The sequence below is a fragment of the Megalops cyprinoides genome, chromosome 2 (genome assembly GCF_013368585.1).
Source record: "Megalops cyprinoides isolate fMegCyp1 chromosome 2, fMegCyp1.pri, whole genome shotgun sequence".
Classification (NCBI taxonomy): domain Eukaryota; kingdom Metazoa; phylum Chordata; class Actinopteri; order Elopiformes; family Megalopidae; genus Megalops; species Megalops cyprinoides.
In genome coordinates this window covers 12,770,335-12,792,377 of record NC_050584.1, presented here as the reverse complement: position 1 = coordinate 12,792,377, position 22,043 = coordinate 12,770,335, and the positions used below count along the sequence as shown (strand labels likewise).

Sequence of the window (22,043 nt, the reverse complement as noted above, 5' to 3'; positions counted from 1 at the left end):
AGAGAGTTTAAAAATGACCAAATCATTTAGTAATGAAGTCATCTTGATAGCTATATATCTGTATGATTAAGAAAAAATCTACAGTATTTTATCAAAAGACAGAAAGATACCAATCTAAATTATATTTCTGTATTTCTATTTACTATGCAATGGAACCCAAACCAGAAAATGAGTGCAGCACTTGACCTGACCTTGCTTAACCTCAATAGTCAATTTAATTATGTTTGAAAAGAAGGCCTATTTCTGTCTGTTCTCCAAACCATATATGAAATTAAATTCAAAAGCCAATCAATTCCATAACTAGAAGGATATGGATAGAGTATCCATGGAAACAATATATCAGCAGAGTTTAGTTTGGGTTCTGGTTTTATGGTTATGGTGACTTTACTAAAGGTGTATAAGAAGTTTACAAACATATTTCTAAACTCATGAGCTCATAACTGTATGCTGTGTATGAATAAAGACTAATGGTATTTCATTCGTTTAAAAGAAGGATTCTGTTTAGTGAATGAAAAGAGAGACATTTTACTATTTTATTTATCAGTTTATCCTAACCCATGTGCCATACATTAAAAACAGTTGCAATCGATTTAAACTGATAAATACATTATATCCGTGGTTAGTTGATGTGGTAACCGACAGACCTTTGCTCTTTTTCCCTATATAGTCACTGCTCTCCTTGCTCTGTAAATGCAAGGTAGAGGGTGATAAAGGTGCACGCCTACTTCTTATTCACTTATTAACTGTTCGAGGATTCCTCAAGTAATTGCCATCTGTTTGATGGTAAACATATGGCTAAGTGGCTGATTCACAACCACACGGCTCTTTTGAATTTTTGAAAGCGGAATTATTTTCAGTATTGTCTAATAAGCGGTCCTACATGACTCTTCTTATAATCTTTATCTTACAGGCGTTCGCCGTATCTGAACGAATGCCCATGCTGTAGAGAAAGGCTCTTCTGGACTCCCCATATTATTATGATTGTTGCACAGCCTGGCCCATTGCCCTCTATGCTGGAGCTCGATTATACTTTGGCTGTATAATGATGGTTGTACGCGCTTCTGGAAAAGACGCTGATTTAAAAATTGGATTCTGTGGAGACACCTCAGGAGTTTCTAAGGAGTTCACCTCTGCCTGATCGCTCAGATGTTCCCAGCCTGTGATCTCGCTGCCGTTGTCCATCTTTGGAGATACCGGTAATTCCCAGACAATGGGCGTGGATTAGTAAATTATACATCGTTCTTTCTTTGTGTTTGGGACTCACAAGATCTTCAGTTGTATGTCGCCAGAAAGACATGTTCTCTGTAGCCACGTTATTGTAAGGTTGTATTTTCAGTGTGATTGACCTGAGGATTTAAGGAAACGTTGTGGCATTAACTAGACTAAAACATTATCCCGCACTGACAGCCTGGATACGCGGCGCCTCACCGTTTGTGTTCACATTGGTACACTTAACATGAACGGATGGGTGCATGAAGCCTCTTGTTTTGCTAGATAAATATTCCGCTCCTTTCGCTTTTCGCGATATGAAATCGACATTGTGACAAAGACGCTGTACTTAGTCTTCTTTGAGCGGAGTTGCCAAAGAACAAAAGAGAAATGAAGACTCGACTGTCTGGAATTATCTTAACGCTCTGGATATTTTCAGAGGTGAGTAATATCAGCATACAAACCCACCGTGTACATTAGGATATGTTTTGGGAAAATAGGCTGCTCGTATGAAATTGCTGAACAGTTGGTACCGTAAGTCTTTGTTTTCAAGTGATTATTTTTTTCCTTTCTTTCTTTTTGTGTGATGTGTTCAGAGAAATATTACAGTTTGCTGTTGGCCCATAAAATAATTCAGCGGAAACTATGTTGATCCACCTATAGATATGCAGTAGGGTGCGATGCAGCTATATTTTGCCTTTTGTAGTGTTTAAATAACAGACTACACAGTGACCAAGTAATACATTTCTTAAACGACATGAACATGTAAGGCAGTACCACTGGTCCTGTGAAACAGCACCTGTTAAACTGAACAGACGAACTGAATGCCATAATAGCGTCAATAACTTATGTGAAAAGTTCAGAAAAACCCCTCTATTACTGTACGTCTATACGACATTTGGATGATTTTTATTTCTCAATAAGTTTATAATGGTCAGTTAAAGTAAATACATGTTTTGATTTGTATTGATTTTTTCGACAGTTGCTGTTTGCTGGCTAGCTGGCTAAGTAGCTTTGTTTGAGATAACAAAATGGGGCAATCCTTTGTAGCCTATACGCAAATATTTCAAATACAATGCTAACATCGTTTATTTGTGTTTAAAAATTTTCAGATGGCAAATACTGCACGATTAAATTCCTCAAAATATGCTGTTTTAGTGAATTCAAGCTAAAGGTAAAATGAACTCAGATTCTTCGTCTGTACTCGCTCCTATGAAATGTAGTCCTGTAACATTATCTAGACGTAAACAGATTATGAGTAGAACAGGACGGAATGAGACATGATTTTTTTTTAATGAACAAGTAACGTACATTTCGTAGGGGTAGTGTTCACATAACTTCTCATTAATATAATCTGAAAGGGATAAGTCACATGCAATCTTACAGTTAACTGATAAAATCATTTCTGAAAGCGTACACAATAATCATGCTAATTTCAGTTTACATAATGAACGTATCAGAAGGTAAAAAGCAAATTTACTTTAAATTAGGAGTTGAGGGGAATAACAAACTGATACCTTTAATTAAAAGGTTACAGAAGTGAAAATACTGTTGAGTGTTAGTAGAGAGGTATCAGTGTGAAGGATTTAGGGAAATCGGTTAAGGTGTGCCCTCTTCTGGGTATACACCCACTCTTGTAAGATTGCTTGTTTCGATTTGCTGTAGGCGATTGCTCTTCACCATTGTGTATTTACACATGAAAAGGAATTAATAATTGAAAGTCTGTCAATAATTATGTAAGAAAGATATTGTATTGCCATGGGTTGCATCAATGCTACTTTTCTGTGCTCGTTGAGTGGAAACCAAATTTACAGTTACAAACCATAATCCTACCAGTAATGGCATTGTTTACTTGTTTAGCTACAATGGATTTTTGTCATTTGTTATTAACCTTTGCTTCATCAGAGGGCCGTATAATAACGTAGACGTTGAAAATAGTATACCACTTACACGATCTCAGCAGTGTAACATGGTGAAGACAGAGGCGATATCTTGTCATTGGTAGTGGACAAGTCTGCAATTATAGCAGGAGTTCTTACAGTAATGCCACCCGGTGCTTTATGAGGAGGCACTATACAATCCTGACTATGCCAAAGAGGTAGGACTCATCAGTAGAATGGGCATGACTGAATGTTTAATATATGTTTCATATGGACTCATTCAAATGTCAGGCAACAGGGATTTAGCCTAGGAGCAGTTTGCCCTGTGTCTGATGGATCTCCCATCCAGTCCGAGGTTTTCAACACGAGCTGCTCATAGACACGAGCAGTGTTTTGGAGGAGTACAGCTGGAAATCTCCATGGTGCCTTCTCTTCTGAAGCGTATGCATGCTCGTTTAATTTCACTAAGCACAACAGCATTCCTGAGTTTTTGTCGAAGTTTTCCACTAAAGCCCCATGGCAATCTCAGCTGTAAGTAGCATGAGGAGGAAATGTAATTGTGTCTTTGCTCATGGGATGGGCACCTACTTTATGCTTCTGCTGTCTCATAACTCTAAGTCAAACTGTATTGTATCATATGTAGTTTTCCTTTGTGTTGTAAAGATGATATAAAGATGACCTACCAGGGCACTTAACCTGTAAGCCAGCTCTAAATTTTCCCCAAAAAAAAAAAGAAATTGCTTTAGTGTGTGAAATTGCAGTGTACAAATGGAGTCTTTGAGGCGTGTAAATGCACCATCAATCAAATCAGGCATCCAGCCAATTAAAGCACAAATGGATAATTACTGTTGTCTGTCAGCTGTCCCCCCAGACTGACATTCTGCATGTACACACATACACACAAACACACACACACTCTCTCTCTTTCACTCTCTCCCCGTCTTTGTAGTCTTTCGAATCAGGCTGCTTTTGTAAACAGCAGCCAAGTTCAAAAAAAGTAGGTAGGATAATGATGCACCTCATTTGTTTTCTCACTGTATTTTTAATCAGTGTGTATAGAGGTGTATACTTAAAGCACTGTCCTCACAATATGCATAGTCCTCAGAATACTCCATTCACTCAAGGCATGTCTTTGTTCAGCGGCTCTCATTTGCTTTCTCATGCCACATCAGAAGGACCTCTTTATTTGTTTTGGTGGCCTCCGTCAGCTGCATTGCCCGCTAGGCTTAATTACGTGCTGCCTGCATCTCAAAATTGTTTCTTTTACAACCTAATACAGAAATGTGGGATCTTTTTCATTACCTGCTGTGTGATTACCATTACAATTTTGGTATGTCTTTGGCATTCTCTCTGTGGGCAAATGTAGAACAAAGCATTTACAAGCATAGCCACAGAGCCTTGGGTTTCATTATTGGTCTGTCCCAACCTCGAGAAAGTCTCACGGAACCATAGAAAATTAATGTCAAATAAGAACAGTAAAATGAATGAATTGCAAAGGAATATAGAGCTGCTTACATGTATGCTGTTGCACTGGTCCATAGGCCTTATGGTAGGGTTGCATGTTACTCCACTCCCCAGCGAAGTCGTACCTGAGAGTTTAGAAATGGTACCCGCTGCCCCTCTGCTGGGCAGTCAGCATTCAGGAGATAGCGGCATTGGCTCCTATGATGGACTGGCATCCTGTTCAGGTGGCCAAAGTGGCTGCCAAGTGGCTTTATGCCACAGTCATGTGGGCACAGTCCAGTCCTTTGGCATCCTGTGCCGTTTATTCAGTGGCTCTGGAGTCAGTTGAACGTCATCCTCCTCCCCCGTTTGAGTCCATTTAGGTAAAGTACCAAATGAGGTCATCCTTGGCCTCATGTGGAATTCTGTTTGAGTCTTTTCCAGCATCCCTGGATTTCACTGTGTTTTTGAGCCAGTGGCATATGTGGAGCCCATCACAGAACTGAAACCAAATCCATAGACGATTTCCTTCTAATTTCATTTTAGCATTAATTATACAGTGTGGTATGATTATCAATTTTTACTGCAAAGCTACCCCAGACAAAATTGCCATGGTAGAAACCTGGGCATCATATTCATCTTGTTACTGGAACTGATTCTAAATATCAGAAAACTGCCCAGAGCTTGAAGGGCATTCCTGACTGTATAGCCAGGCTTCTGTTTTCATAAGTTACAGCTGAATGGCTTTCACTTGCATTGTGTTTTCACTGAAAATATGTATTTCATATTAGTGAAGAAGATAGTAGAGATAGTAATTATGCAAATTCTTCTCTCCTTTTGTGCTCTTGCTTTTTTATTTGCTCAATCATCTGCTAACATTCCCCACCTTTTTCCAGATTTCAGAAACTATGATTATGTTATTTTTTTAAAAGGAAACAGGACCTGATTGTACTTGCACTCCCTTTAGGAAACCAAACTACACTCCTCCACCCCCAACCCCCCCCCCCCCCCCCCCCACCACCACCACCACCACCACCACCACCACCACCACCACCACCACCACCACCACACCCCACAAAAATGAAAGAATGCTCTTAAAGAATGCATTCATAAAATCTATCATCACTGGTGTAGGTGTGACCTAAAGACAGTCCTGGCACCTTTAATTGTTTTTTGGATTATTTGAAAAAATGGACTCTTGATCAGCTCAGATGCACCATTACATATTTTTTTTTAGGAAAACCTTCATTGCGACCTTCATTGCACATAGCCCAGCACTCTTTGTTAGGAATTCTAAGGATAACACTGCCTTACATTATCATAAATCATAATCATAAATTGTTGCAAGGTAATGAAATATCTCTCTAGTGCTTGGTCTCAAAGCAAACTTCAGAACCACTCAGCTGCAGCTGTGGAAAAGACCATTGGAGCCCCTTTTTAAAACAAGAGGCCTGAGGCTTTAAAGGGAAGGATTGACTCCTCCTGGCTAACTAAATATACCAGTGACAAAGCTATTAGGCTAATACTCCAGGTTAATACTCAGTTAGCACTGCTTCTTCATGTTCTCAGATTACCCTGCTGGACTGTACTGCAAGTGTCTGTACCTTCACCATCTGGGTGAAACTGGCTTTCCTTTGACAGAGAGCGAGAACCACGGTCACCCTCCACCCGCTGTGGATGGAGCTCGAGTTATCTCAAAACAAGGAACACGCTACGCTCTCACAGTTTGGTTAACTATACACACGATGTGACAGTGTGACAATGTTACAATCTCTGTAAACCAACATGTTGTTCCACACGCCGATGTGTTTTTCTTAGATTGGCACACGCATTTTGTGCCGCCTAATGTGATCTCTCAGTGTGTCATCTCGTATATAAGGCCATATATTAAACACATTTTTGAAGGTACGGTATTTTGCAATAAAACAAGAGCTGAATCGGCACTGCTCAACAGCTACGCCAGCTTTGGTGGAGCTCTGTGTTAGCACCTTTCGCTGTCTAGTAGCAGCACAAAGATACTGTTGTTCCTTTAGTGTGGCTACTCACTGGTTCATTCGGTGAGTGAGTGAATTGGTGAGCAGGGCAGTCTTGTTTCTGAGGCTGCTTAGTTGCAGCTCAAATTGCTCTCAGTGGCCTTCAACGTGTTTGTATTTCTCATGCCAACAGACTTAGCTGGTGTTGGCTCTTGACTTCGCCAGCTTCGCCCCTCCTTACGCTACCTGAGCACCTGTCAGACAGCCATTGGACACTCCGCCATGTAGCCTGTCTCCGTGAAATTCTGAATTAAATGTAACACGCAGCTCATCTGAAATATGATCAGCAATGGATCCCTCAGCATCTTTTTTTTTCACAACTGTAATTCATATTATAAAAATAGTGCCCAGGAGCAAAGCAAGGTGTTTTTGCCTTGAATCAACTATGGGTCATTTACAGTTCAGTTGTAGTTTGTAGAACTCTCCATGGACAGGAGCATGGTATGACTACCTCTTAACAACACACTGCTCAAGGCTATCGTGGTTAAATATATTGTAGTCATCATTCACTCGTGTGCCGTACTGTGTGGTGAGGAGGCGGACTGCATTCTCAGAAGGCGGGGGTAGCAGAAGAGAATTCCTTGAAAGACCATGGCAGCGCATTAACTGGTATGGAAGCTTGTTCTGTTCATTCAGGAAGTGAAGTGCAGAATTCATTCATTGTACTTAGAGCGAGCATCACATTTCCATTTTGCTGTCAGTATTATCAGTCATTACACCATGGTTCTGAATACTGATGTGGGGAGCACTGTGAAAATCCAATCAATGCCCTCATTTTTTTATATTTCTGTAGCGTGATTTCAAACCTACAATGCCTTGTGCCATTGCTCCAAAGTGAAAGATCATTGCTGTCACGTAGATCACTTCAGTTCCTGCTGGAAATGTGTCCTGAGAGGATTACAAAGTGTCTTCATTCTGCCTGAACTCCCAACACACTAATGGAATTAATTAGTTGTTTGACTGATTAGCTCCACCCCTGTCCTTGTGAAGAAACAAGAGCTACACAGTAAAGAGGACTACAGTGCTATCAGCCTTTCTGGAACTCAGCCATCTGGGATATGAGCTGTGCAGCCCTGTCTACACTCCCGCCGTTGTGCATTTACCATGTTAATGTATGCTCTGCACTCTGGTGGAGGCAAATACCCCTCATATGCTTCAGAACCTTCTTCTTGTGGAATATCATTCTGAGTAATGACCATGACATAATGCTCGCTGTGTGATCCTAATGAAGGATTGAAAGACGCTGGCGGTCTACCCACCACAGCGGAGCGGTTCTGTCGTGTAGCGTGTAGCGTGACGGACCTGTTCACGAGACAGTATGGCTTTGAACTCGATAGCAGGCCTCATAAAAGGGAGAAATGGGCGATGATTCCCGATGATTCCCGTCACTGACTCCCAGTGCCTTGGATATTCATCAAGCAAAAACGTACAGCTTCTAAGAGCACTGTCTAAAGTAAACGCGCACGCACACACTCTCACAAACAGAAAAACGATTACACGCATTACTCTCCCCGGCCTTGTTTACCTCACACATTTAAATGACACAGTGTGTGTCTGTCAGGGTTACACTTCCTTGAGGTGAGCCTTCCTCGTCCTGTCAGATTATTTCCGCCGCTATTTGCTACGCTGAGCTTCAAAGCCAATGGCGTGTCATTGCAGTTTGCTCTTGTGTAAGCCGGGCTTACGCTCCATCTCGGGTGGTTTGTCTTTGAGCTAAACGTGGGGAGCTCGGAGGTAGAGGCAGTAGCGTGGTGGGCTGGGCGAAGTAATCTTTGGAGAATTCCTTTTGAGGGATTAGCGCCGGCTCCTACCCTTCTGAGACCCAGCGAACAGCCGCTGTGAAGCACTCCTTGTGGGTTCGTTTGTGTCTGTTAATAGAATCGACATCCCTGCGGTTTGAAATATTGATTTCTCGGTGCGTGGTGGGGACACTGTTGCAAAAACAAAGACTGTGGTTAATCCATTTTCTGGCTGATATCTGGTGTGAGCTCAAATGTCATATCCAACACTCCAGTAATAAGAACCCTCTTCAGGTGAAGTTTATACAGGGCTGAATGCTTTTGCTCCCTGCTGCTTCCCCAGATACACAGCAAGGTTTATAAGGTGCTGGAAGATATTTGAAATAAAAACATCAGCGCTGCTTTGTGCTTGATATCAAGGTCTTAAAAGTGTATCTGCTCTAACCATGTATTGCTCCAAACCATATGTTTTTGACTCATCTCATTGTTTAAATTCGCTGCTGGTTTGATATGATTCATTCCTGTATATTTGCTGCTGGAAAGTCGGGGCCTGAATTATGTAACGGTTTTAAAATGATTAATCCTGTCTGTGCTTTAGTTTTTGATTTCAGAGCAGCTGTCCTGCAGAACAGTGAGTGGAGGTGGGCTGATTGATTAATGTGTGATTATATTGGGCTATGGATTGGGCTGAGATCCCTGCTGCATCGGGCGGCGTGACAGGCAGTACTGAGAGAGAACTGCTGCGATTCACAGTGAGTCTGAATGTTGGCTCTCAGACCTCAGCCGCCGGTTATCATTCCGATCGCACCTCCTCGACTGTACCTCATCCTGATCCTTCTCACCTGCCCTCATTCTGATGCCACCTGCTGAACCTCACGCTCATCACACCCACTGGTCCCCACTCTCAGACCTCGCCCACAAACCCTTAATTGGCCCCACATCTAAATCCATGCCCACTTGCCCTCACTCTGATCCTGCCCAATGGATCTGGCTCACGTTCCCTGCTAGCTCAATGGATCAAGCCAGCACAGTATGAGTGGTCCCTTTTCCACCTGTCACATAATAAGAATGGAATTAGCTGAAAGTATCCATCCTAGATAATAGTCAGCATATTGATGTGATACTTACTGCGCTGAAAGCTGCTCTGATAACTGTACTTGTACCAATTGAGGAATGTGATATTATGTTTCCTCAATAGAGAGTATTGCTGTGTTATATGTAAACCGTAAAGCACAGTTTAATTCTAGGTAATCTCCTATTTGGTGTTTTGTGGAGTGGTGGTTTTGCCCACCTCCTGCTTAATGAGAAATAGATTACCTGGGATCTGGGTCTCTCTCAGAGGAGCTTAGTGAAGGAGTAAAAAGGCAGAGGAGATGTGATGATGAAAGACTAACCATGCACCACTGACCAGCAGTGACTGCTCTCAGAGAGCCTGCTCATTTGGGACAGACTGACTCGCAAAGCCAGATTTATCTTTGGTAACAGTTTACACTGTCACCCCCAACTGTGAAACGACAGCAAATGCAATAGCAATCTAGGAACTACGGACCAACAGTGGCTAAAAACCTCTCTATAAATATCCCAAAATATGGCATCACATGCTTTATAGAGGCATGCACAGAACCGTTATTCTTGTACAGGTGCTTTGTAGCACATAATGAATAATGAATAAAGAATGTAAATGCTCACAGCATGAAGTAATAAATCATACCTGTGAGTCTGAAAACAGTGCCAGCGCACTGCTTGGTTCATTTCCATATTCGAATATACAGGAGTGGGTCCAACAGACTCGAGAAGCACGTTTGTCCAGCTGTACAAGCAGCATGCGCAGTTCATACAGCTAATGTGGTTTTAATTGAAGATCATATTCTCCCCTCCATGGGTCCCTTGTGGGAGAAAAACACTGAAGGGAAACCAAGTGCATTTTAGCCGGAGACAATATTCCGCAGTCAGCTTGCAGAGGAGAGAATGTCTCTTCTCTTTCCAGACCACTTTTCTTCAGTGAAGTGACCATGTGGCCATCGGGAAGCTAAAGGGAAGGGACCGGTCAGTGCTTTGACACAGAAAAATCGAAATATCTCCTACGCAGTGTCTGATGTGTTACATTTTCAGCAAGAGAATACAATGGCACTTGACAGACCTCTGTATCTGGAGGCCCATGGGTTTGTTCTTCTGAAGGCTTTGAAAGGCAGTATTCTGGAGAATTTTATTTGGAAGAAAAAAATCCCCTTTCTATCTGTTCACTTCAGATATGCTGTGACTGTTGTGACAGATGTGACTGACACCCAAATACTCAGCTTTAAAAGGGGTGATCAGTGCAAATTTACAAATACACAATACAAATTTGACATGTGTTTAAACAGTGTCTACGTACATATGTCTCAGTCTGTTGAATAGATTCTGAACTTCTTCATTTTAAGACTGAAATCCACACAGTGTAGTTTTGGGTTGTGACAAAGATATTTCTTGAAATATGAAAAAATGAGTGATTTTCAGTGATTTTTCAGTGATTTAAGTCATTATTTAATGGCAAGAACTAATGATTATTGCAGGGATAAAGCATTAATTATAACTGCCATGTCTAAAACATTGAGGTTAACTTCAGTCTCAATAACAGCACAAAAATTAGAAAAAAAAAGTGTTGGTTCAAACTTTTTGGGCTAATAACCAATAATAACCAAACTCAGCTCATCGGTTTGTTCTGAGGTTCACCGCTGCACTCGGTAACCATAAATACATCAGCGATGCAGCACTGAGGAGCAGTGGAGCAGCAAGGGCTGCAGTATTGTGGAGTGATGCAGAGTAGGTCTTGTATTTGAAAGGTTGCTGATTTGACGCCCAGTTAGGGCACTGCTGTTGGCATCATAAGTAATGTATTTAACCTGGATAGCTTGCCTAAATACCCAGCAGTATAAATGAACGCCATGGAGCTTGCTCTGGTTAAGGGTGAAGTGTTTGCATTACTTTGCAACCATATTAATCCTTTGCACGCCAGATAAAAAATGAATATTTTTTTCTGTATACCAGGTTTGAGGAAAATTTAAAATGTTGTATTTTTTTTTTTTTTTTTACAAAACCTTGCTTTTATCATTTCTCTGAATTACTACTACTACTGAGTAAAATGTTGCTCTTGTAAGAGCAACAAGCACAGTAAGCTCCAGCAAGGTAGGTTTGGGATTAGACAGATAATCATCAACAAAGGTAATGATCTACAATTCCAATTCAAATATTTACCAAAACCCTGTTTAGCTAGCTTATCTGTTTATTTGTTAGTCTCTTACTCTTGCTTTCACTCTTAAATTGCATAGTAGGACAATCAGAAACACAGTCTCCATATATCTCCTCTCATCTTTTATTCTGTGAGTTACCACAGCTCAAACACCACTATGGTAAAGAACATACAATGAAAAAAAGATCAAAGTATTTTATTCAATCTGTTCTTGGAAGGATTACTAACCTTGTATTTCTTATTCAGGCGAGTGCAGTGAATGACATTTAAGGTGTGGCTGATAGCATTTACTGCCATTTTTTTCACATCTGCTGGTCAATACAGTGGTGTGTCATATGGTGTCCAAACATGTAGATGGAATGTTTGTGTAGTACATTTTTTAGATGACAGTGTATTTTTTTGTAGGTGTTGGCGTACTGAATTTTTTCACTGTTGGTGTTCCATGTTTTTTAGGTGTTGGTGTACTACATTTTGTAGTTACTGTGAGCAGTTCCACTTGAGTATCTGGTGCAGGTGTATCCTGATCTGGTGCTTATTCTGATAATTGTAAGACTCAAAGGCACTATTACATTCATCACAGGTGCTCGCACAGCTAAATTTAGCTGTAGAGTATTTTGCTCTTTGCTAGCTTGCTCCTGGACTTTTTTGGTGTGAAACCAGCCATTATGTACCATTTTATTTTAAACTCACCACTCGAAAATGTTTCAAAAAAACTAAAAAAAAACTCCAGGGTGATCAGGTATGGTCTCTCAAATTCTGTCACTTAAACTGGGAAAAGGTTTTTGTTCCCTTAGGGGATGATAATAGAAAGACCAGGCTTAAGGGAAGAAAAAACGCAGAGATGAGAAAATTGTCCGCAAGTCAAGATCTGCACTTATGTAACCTTTGCCAGGTACGCTGTAAGCGTAATTGGAAAGCTGTGGAATCTATGTATGACATGCAGGGAGTTCATATGTCTCTCTCAGTCATGAAATAGGACCATCTTTGATATTTAGCAGAACCGATGGCCTTTTATGATTGCCTCTCAGCTATCTCAGCTGGTGCTGGCATCCGTCCTCTCTTGTCTCCCAGAGAGACACAGATAGAACTCTCCGTGCTGTTGTGTGTATTTTTTGAGTGTGTAATTTTTTGTGTTCTTACCTCTACAGAGATTGCATTGAATTGTGTGAAGGTAATATTATAACCTGGATACTTCCTTGCATTTTCCTGTAATATGCAATGCACAGTAGATATGTATTTATCTGTAAACATAGTACAAACATAAAACAACAAAAATACGCAGTTATTATTTTTGAGTGATAAATCATTTAATTTGTGTGATATAAATGATAACATGCCTATAGTGAATCAGAGTTGATTGTGATGTTTCTTAATTTGGCATTCAGGCTGTCAGATCTCTGTGAGATATAAATAATGAATGATTGTGGATTTCTATAGCTTTTGTGTCATTAAAGCCATTTGGAATGCCATAATTTCATTTACCTGACAGTGATGGATCCGCATTTTTGTCTGTAAGTAATAGAGTGGGCCGTAAATGGGGCTGATCCTTTCTGCACGCTGCCGGGAGCTTTTGTTCCATGCCTCTCAGTGCCCATCGCATCATCGAGGGCCGTGCTGGCAGCGGCGTGGTGGGTTCTGCCAGATGAAAGGCCTGTTGGTAGTCCCAGGCATTCTTCTCCCTGCCAGTCTGCTTCTGCTGCTGCCGGCCATTGTTCATTCTTCGAGCGGCAGCCCGGGCACAAACGGCTCATTGTGGGCCTCCGCTGCGAGCCCTGCCTCAGCGATGACGTCCTGCTCGCTGCTTTGGTCCCGTCCTGGGACAAACACGCGGCATTGTGTCCGCCGAGGGCACACGTTGTGGGAAAACCCTGCTCCGAGAGTACAGCCAAACTCGCCCACTGTTGAGCAACAAGCTCAGCGTGCTGTGTCAGTTGTTGATGTGTTACGCACACCCTCACCCTGTAGTGCTGCTGTACATACACTCTCACATTGTCGTGTTACATACATCCTCGCCCTTAAGAGTAGTATATACCATCATATTGTAGCGTTACATACATCCTCACCCTTAAGAGTAGTATATACCATCATATTGTAGTGTTACATACATCCTCACCCTTAAGAGTAGTATATATCATCATATTGTAGTGTTACATACATCCTCACCCTTAAGAGTAGTATATACCATCATATTGTAGTGTTACATACGTCCTCACCCTTAAGAGTAGTATATACCATCATATTGTAGTGTTACATACATCCTCACCCTTAAGAGTAGTATATACCATCATATTGTAGTGTTACTTTCTCACCCAATAGTGTAACGTATACCTTCACCCCATAGCATTACATGTACCCTCATCCTGCACAGTGCTGCCTGCTCCCTCACCTTGCAGACATTATCTGTACGCTCATCATGTGTTGGAGAAACAGCACACTGATCCAAGTCCTCTTCACAAGTGAAGTACTCATTTTGAAGTGGCAAGGTTTCATCAGGTAGGAAGTGCTAGTTATATTGCTGTGACCTCTGTACCTGTGTAATGAGGATTTCCATGTTGCATGTAGCTTTTAATAGTGCGCTATGATGGTGCTCTGTTTCTCCCTGAGTTTCGTCCCATTGTGCGATACGGAATGGCGTTATCCTCGCAGCATTTCTCTAATGGTGATGAAAAGGATATGTTTTTGCATTCTCCAGTATTTCATTTTTAAGAGCACATCTTGTAGAATGCCCCTGCCTCCGTCAGCAATTGACCAAATCATTGTTCAGCTCAGAGGCCGGCTCCATTTTAATATTGTCCCTCAAATTTTTAATGTGCCTCCAGTTATCCAATCGAAATCATTTAGTACTCGTTCAGTCACCTTGTAAGACAGTTCTGAGAGTTTTATCAGCCAAAGGGCGCATTGATGCAGTGTGTGGGACTGAAGGACTAATGTTGTTTGCTCGGGGAAGCTGTGTGAGGCAGTCCTTTCACAGTCAGGTGGAAACAAGGGGAAATGCTCCATTACACATCACTGATGGTTCTCTCAGCTTGCTTGCTGACCTTGAGCTATGCGGAATTCATGTAAATAAGCCCATCAGCGGAGAAGTATGCAAATCGGGGACTGTTTCGTTCAAGGGCAGCTGCAGCATCGTCTTACAGCTCAGGTGGGGTGCAGTTATGCATATGATAACATGTGAAGGGCTAGCTCTACAGTACATTCACCGATCTGATTATAAATAAGAAGAAATGAAGGGAGGGAGTGAAACAGCAGCGTCAGGATGTGTAGGTCTCCATTTGTTTAAGAAAGAATCCTTTAAACTGTAGAGTAACAGATAGTGTGCTTCACACATATAGCGATTGTCAGGCACACTATTCCTTTGAAGTCTTAATACTCTTGTGTCAGGGCTGCCTGCATATCCTAGTTTCAGTTGTGGCCCACTGGTTTTGTACGTAATTGTGAGGGGATGTGAACAGGGTGTAATGCCATTACAGAGATCATAAGGAGAAGCTTATGACAACAGCAGGAGTTTTCATTTGACTTTAGTCAATTTTGTATGACATTTAACAGGAATCAGTGAAAAAATGTATGCAGTGTTTACATCACAGATCCTCAGCTTGTGGATATGTCAATACATCGTCTGCAGGACAATAGAGGAAATGTCTTGCTTCCATCATTATCTTGTCTCCTGTGGAATTGAAAATGCACATAAAATGGCAACGACTTATCGATTTCTGGGTCAAAGAGCATACAAGGATTTAGGAATTTAGGAAAGGTGGCAATATAGCAGTTTTGTGATACAGCCAGTGATAACATATAGTGCTGATGCATTATGGGAAAGTGAGACTGCGAAAGAGAAAGTCCTCTGAAATTTCTGGAGGGCATTGTTTCCATTGTGGCAGTAACATGTCATTCATTGATGGGGATATTTCACATAAATGTATCATTCATATGCAACTGCCAGATGCTGCATCATTGCCAGAACAATAATGTACCAGAACATGGTGTAAATGATGCATATTACAGCAATCTATTTGACAAAGTATGATCATGTAAAAATGGATACACTTGGACAGGAAGAAAATAAAAATATTGAGGAATAAACAGCGTCATATTAGTCCTGATGTCCTGAAACGTCCATTTAGATCTGGCGCTACTTTGGCACTGGACAGACCTGAAACTGTCCATAATCTGTAACCTTACATATTCTCTGACAGTTGTAAGTACAATCCATTTTATTTCTGCGGTTTCTTTCAGCGGTTTGACAATGCGTGACATTGCTAGGAGTGACCCGAAGCAAAGAAAATGAAAGGGATACACATTTTTAGTGGCTTTTGTTCTGACTAATGACAACTTCTGCCACTCTTTTGCTCTCTACACCCACGGCCCTTTGTCTCCTTTTTTTCCCCCCTCCTCTTCCTATCCCTTCTGCTCCGGCTTTCTGGGGCTCTCCTCATCTCATCTCTCTTTTACCCAGAATCCCCCTTAGCGCTGTCTTCCCATGTTGTGACACCATCAAAACAAACAAAATACTTCGGCTCCCTAAACAAAGCCCTGCTTTGATTGAAAACGTTTTTGTCACGGCTGCATTGTGCTTCAGCAGGGTAAATTAATTACATAAAGTATGTGGAAGCCAGTGCGCTGATGTCATAGATGAATGAAATCCCAGCACAGGACACACATTAATGCATGACTGTGAAATTAAATTCACAATGATAAGATTTATCACGCGCCCGCACAAATTATTATCCAATTAGGCACTAAAATTGCCTTTAGTAAATGAAAAGCTCTGCACATGTGTATGTTACTGGACACAGTCAACAGACAAATTGCGGGTATTGACAATGTGACTGAAAACAGACTTATCACTCTGATTGAATTCCTGTCCCACACAGTACGTAAAAATGTCACATTGTATTTAATTTATTTGTGTATTCCCATCGATATCATAGCCAGAGAAATGTTTCACAGCGATGACAAATGGAGAGAACCCTTGATATGAATACTCTGTTGATAGGATTGTGTTTGTGTGTAAATGTACACTGATTTTATTGATGGTATTTTTTATCGCATATGCTGTGTAGTGGATTCAAATTGTTCCAGCAACTGCATAATGTTTTCACACATACATGCATGCAAGTGGCACACTGACCGCTCTCCAAACACAAGAATGTGGCACTTCTTTGTGGAGCAGAAAGGAAAGCCTTTGTTATGCTAATGATTTCGTAGTGTACTCTTTGTGGGGTGGGTTTAATGTAATTCTTGTTTAAACTCAGGAAAGACGCCTTGGGCGCAGAAACGCAGATAACAAACTGTAAGAACTCCATGAAACTGCTGCAAATTAGGCCCACTTCAGATTGGCTGTGGTTGTCAGATCCTGAGTATTTTCTATATGATTTTCTCTAATATGCGTTTCATGTGTCAGAATCCACTGCTTTGTACACCTGAGCCAGTTAGGACTGCACAGAAGAGTCTGGCTTGTGTTTATTTGGAGATTGAGAGCTGCAATATCCGTCTGTGTGTGTGGAAGCTGATTGAAGAGCTCTCCCTTGCAGTGACAGGCTGGAGGAGACAGAGCAGAAATATGATGGTGCATTGTAAACTAAAATAAATGTACTTCTCTCTGCCTTTAAAAAAACGCTGCGTCTGCAGTCAATTTCAGAGCCATCCTGTGACTGTCATTTTCTGCTTTATGTGTTTATTTTTTATACGCGCTTTGCTTAACAGCGAAAGGGAGATGCTCGAAAATACGGGCTTAAGCAAAGCAGCAGCTGCAGTCTCCTCAATTTGTTGCCCCATCCGTCACGTTGCGTTAACGGGGCCGAGATCTGACGACTGCATTTCCTTTTAAGGAAGTTTGGTTTGTTGCTATCTTATCTGCACAGGGGCCCTGTGATGTCCATTAAAAGCATCCCCTATTTCTCTGACTTCAGGCACTTGAAAAGATTCTCACAAGAACATCCAGAGGATGAGATGTGTTGGCAGATGCCTCGTTCCTCTGAGAGATATTGGCATCGCTACAGATGCCTAATTCCATTCCTGTCACAACAACCTGTGTTCTCATGGTGACATCTTTCCCAGCGCTCCCACCACTGGTAACAGTGAAAGGGGTGCTGGGGCACAGGCTGATGGACACTGTCAGTCACGTTCCAGGCCATAGGTATGTGTGCGCATGTGTGTGTGTGTCTGAGTGTGTGTTGATAATCCAAGATGGATGTTTCACATTCTGGCTCCATTCCCCATGAAGGGAGACCAAGGTGCTGCCACTTTGATGAACACCATGAAAGCTTTTCTGTTCTATCAGCTGCATAGAATAACTCCTCTCTCTTTTTTGCCTGTCTTGCAGTGCACAGAGGCCAAAAAGTACTGCTGGTATTTTGAGGGTGGCTACCCCATCTATTTTATGTAAGTATGTCTGGTTTGCATGAATGAAAATATAAATATTGTCTTATGTTTTAAATATAGGTTATTGAATGATACATTTTGAATTCATTTTAATGGATACATTACGTTGATTTATTATGAAATATGGCATTTCCATTTGGGGAGTTCTGAGAATATGATTTTATCATTTTAAATCAACCCAATATCAGTTATTCCTTTGAAAACTGACCATGAGTCTCTTTAAAGGGCCCTGAACGCAAAGCGACATGTTTCAGATGTAATATCCGCTCAGCCCAGCTCCCAGACAAAGCACTTGACTGACATGTTTGTGTATTGTATCTCTTCATGTTTCCACCCCCCCCCCCCCCCCCCCCCCCCATCCTTTTTTCCTAATCCCCTGTCATTCTAAGATACCTTCAACACTGAGGTTTTCTGATACCAGCAGTAATTCAGCACCACAACACGATTTACTTAATCGTGTTAAAATAGCGGTCCTTCCCCCTTTTATTTGTAACTATACTGTTTCGTTTTGCTCGGGAAACAAAAGTATGTGTCAGGGAAAAGGGATCACCAGGGTAGTGAGCAAAGAGCTGCAGTGGACTCAGCCGCTTTTGTTACGCAGAATTGGCCTGGATTCAGATGGAGTCCCTCAGGGAACACAGGGGAGACAAGAAAGGTCGTGTCTCCAGGAGCGAATCTGTCAGCCCACAGTCCACAGGGGAATGATTTGTGGGTGGAAACCTCTCTTACGCTTTGGAACGCTACCTTCAGGAATATTCCATTCATTATTGATGCTAACTATCTCGCTTTTTAAAAAGGAACGGTGGAGTTTGTGGTCATGGGAAAAGGAGATCTCAGTCCAGTTTTATTGTAGATCATGAACTATTTCTCAATCCCACCTCGCCTGATTAATGGAGAAGGCCCTGCTCCAGAGCTGCCTAGCTGACAGCAATCCTAAGAGCTTTGTGCGAGGATTTAAAAAATGGAAGCCCCTGGGACTGGCCCATAGTTCATTGGACAAGAACCAATTATAGATAGGGATATACTTTCTTTGACTTAAAATGAGTGCAGGATTTGCATCCACAAAGCAGACTTGTTAATCACCCGAGACATCTAAATGTAACGTCATTGGCGTGGTTTCTATCTATCGTGGGCAAGAACATTCAGTGAAAAATGCTCCAGCATAATGCAGTGGTGCACTCTGCCTTTTTTGCGACTGAGTGAAAACATGCCTACCAAGCATTTTGAACATAATGTGGAGGAGAGGATTATGGGAAATGAGGCGAGATGGATTCATTCCCTTCCATCAGTCCTCATCATTGAGTATCTGTAAGTGACAGAATTCTCTGGTCACAGATTATCAACTCTGACATCACAATGATGACATAATGATGTCGTCAGTTGTCACGTGTGGCGGTATGTTCGTTTAGCTTGACCTTTAGCCCAGGCTCTGTGTTGTTTGTGTTGTTTAATTTTTTTTTTCCATTTTCTCCCCAATTCGGAAATTTTTGGAATGCTGGAATGATGGAATCGATGTTCAGTCCCATTGCACAACCCCCACTGTCAATCCGGGAGAGCGTGGACAAGCACGTGCCCTCCTCCAAGGCATGTGATGTCAGCCGCTGCTCCTTTTTGCACTGTGATCCACAAGCTAAGCTAGCACAGAGATGAGTCGGAGGAAGACATTTCATATGCTTTGGCACGTGGACCAGCAGGGGTTGCTGTTGCTGACGGGACCGAAGCCCCTGCCGACATACCCACCCCTATCCCCAGCGAAATGAAGCCAATGTGTTTCGCCTGTGAGCTCCCGGTCACTGTCGGCTAGTGACACGGTCGGGATCGAACCCAGGCCGTAGCGTTCAGTCTACGCTCGGAACGAGTGCTTTTACCGACTGAGCCACTCGGGAGCCCCGCTTGTGTTGTTTAATTTGATTGGAACTGTCTATAGGGCACCTTGTGACATCCAGGACCCTTAATGCAGCTCTGTTAAGTGCTGGGAAAGTAACTTCTACCACTCCTTCACTCTTCCTCCTGAATTTCCCCTTTCTTACATCCACCCTCACACAGCTGTGACCCATTATGTACAGACTGACCCTTTTTGCCCTACTGCAGTGTACCTGAAAATGCGTTTTGTCATTTTGTGTGATGAAGTAAACTGCAAATGTAAGCGGTTTACAAAAACATTTGCTGTAGTAATCACTGATAGGAATTGGGCACTGGGCAATTTTTGTGTTTTTTTGTGCGAAAAAGGTTTTTGCCATTAGCGACTGTAGAAGGATGTCCCATTCATGGGTAGTGAAACGGTGAGCACTATCTGTGCTGGCCCAGCTCTCTCTCTCTCACTCTGTCTTTTTGTCCCTTTCTCTCTCTCACACACACTCACACACACACACACACACAAACACAGCTGTCTGCTATTGACTGCTGTGGGAGGTGTGTCTGATTGATTGTCTTGTGGGACTGTGACTATGTTGTGCTGGCACAAAGCCTGGCTCTGTGGTGCGATATAGAGATTGAGACATGTTGTCGGTGCCTTCGCTTTTTCCCCATGCCTGGGCCCACATACCCACCCGCATCCCTCTCATCCTCTCCAAAAGTAACGAGTCTCCAAAGACGAGCACGCATCGCAGTCAAATTCACCAACGGCGCTGACCCTTATGGGCGCACGCGTTCGCGCGCATTTTGTGGTGAGTTAGCCCCCAGGATTCAACCTTTCATGTTGAAGCTCTTTCCGTTTGGTGATTAGAAAGGTCCTCTGAAATATCACAACGGCGTATAAATCACCTCGTTGCTCATCCCTTCATTTAAATCAGCTGCTTCCTAAGAACGGAAGAGATTACGAATCCACTCGTAGGTGCCCGGCAATCTGGAGCCGGGGGCCTCGTCGGCATCACGGCTCCACTTCAGACACGCATCCATCACCTGAAGCGCCCCTCTGCTTTCAGAAACCCAGGCTCTCTCGGTATTATTATAATTATCAACCACTCGCTTTCTGCACTTTTCCGAGAGGGCTGTTTTTCCAAAACAAGTGAGATTAGCATATTGATACGTTCAGAGCGGCCGGGCCGTCTGTGAGTCCGTCTGCGCGCCGTCTGTGAGTCCCGACTGCGGGCTCCGGCGCCGAGCAGCAAAGATGGCCCGAGCAGCAGAGGGGAGAGGAGGAAGCCGCACGGGCAGATGTAATTTTGCCGTGATTGTATGGCCTTTTTCTGATTTCCTGCATGACCTCCCTTTAATTGCCCTCCGCGGTGGCCATGCCGTCCCACGCTGTGCGGAAACGATTGACCTTCAGTCTCTAGGGGGCGCGGAGGCTGTACTCCGTGGACGTTTTAGTGCGTCTCCCTCCAGCCTGTTTATTAGGCCGGGGCTGATGTTGTCGTGGGAAGCCCGATGCGGCACACCGGCTCCGGCCCATTAACTCCCCCCCCCCCGCGCGTGCAGCTCGTGACCCCGGACGAGCCACACGGGGGGGGGAGGGGGCTCCACTCAGGTGCAGCAGCTCCTATATTATTCTCCTGACAGCCCCCCCCCCCCCCCACCTCCCCCCAAGTCATCCTACCTCAGCAAGAGCTGCTTGTTGGGGCAAATGAGCTATGGAAATCACCGCACGGCAGAGGGGAACATTAGGCCGAGGTGTATGTTGATGTATCGAGCGCTGGCGTGAAGATGGAGGGAAATGATGAATCAGGGGAGCCGGGAGACAAATGAGCCAAAGTCACAAATGAGACCCCAGCCAGTGGATTCTCTCCAACCCCGGTGGAGTCTCGCCTATCAGGCGCATTTAGCTTCGGGGGGGGGAGCTTCGGGTCAGCAACCCACTGCCAGTTAGGTAAAGGAAGCAGGAGTCACCAGGGGCACACAGGAAACGTGTTCACAGTGTGTCGTGTTATATACTGTATGTCACCATCCATGTGCTATTGAACGCACTCTCATATTTCCTGTTCCCACTCACTCAAGCCCTGGCTGCAGGCCCCACAGAGCTCATGTCATCCCAGCAAGTTTCATATTCTTATTCTAAATTTTGGCCAAAGGCATCTTATGAACTGGTGTCATCCCTTAGCTCATAAAGCCGCAATGCAAACAAAGCTGTTTGCTTAATTTGGTGTGGTAGCACTTCATAGTTCCAGATGACATTCTGACAAAATGAATA

The 22,043-nt window shown here is 42.9% G+C and overlaps 1 protein-coding gene across 1 annotated transcript in view; it reads left to right on the top strand.

Moving 5' to 3' along the window:
* The first annotated feature begins 892 nt into the window (after nucleotides 1-892).
* The window catches only part of vopp1 (VOPP1 WW domain binding protein), a 57,029-nt gene continuing 35,878 nt past the window's right edge, over nucleotides 893-22,043 (top strand). Inside the window, exons 1-2 of the mRNA XM_036521978.1 lie at nucleotides 893-1,650; nucleotides 17,856-17,914. Of these exons, the coding sequence (XP_036377871.1) occupies nucleotides 1,600-1,650; nucleotides 17,856-17,914 (110 nt within the window). The 5' untranslated portion in view covers nucleotides 893-1,599. The remainder of the gene's footprint in view (nucleotides 1,651-17,855; nucleotides 17,915-22,043) is intronic.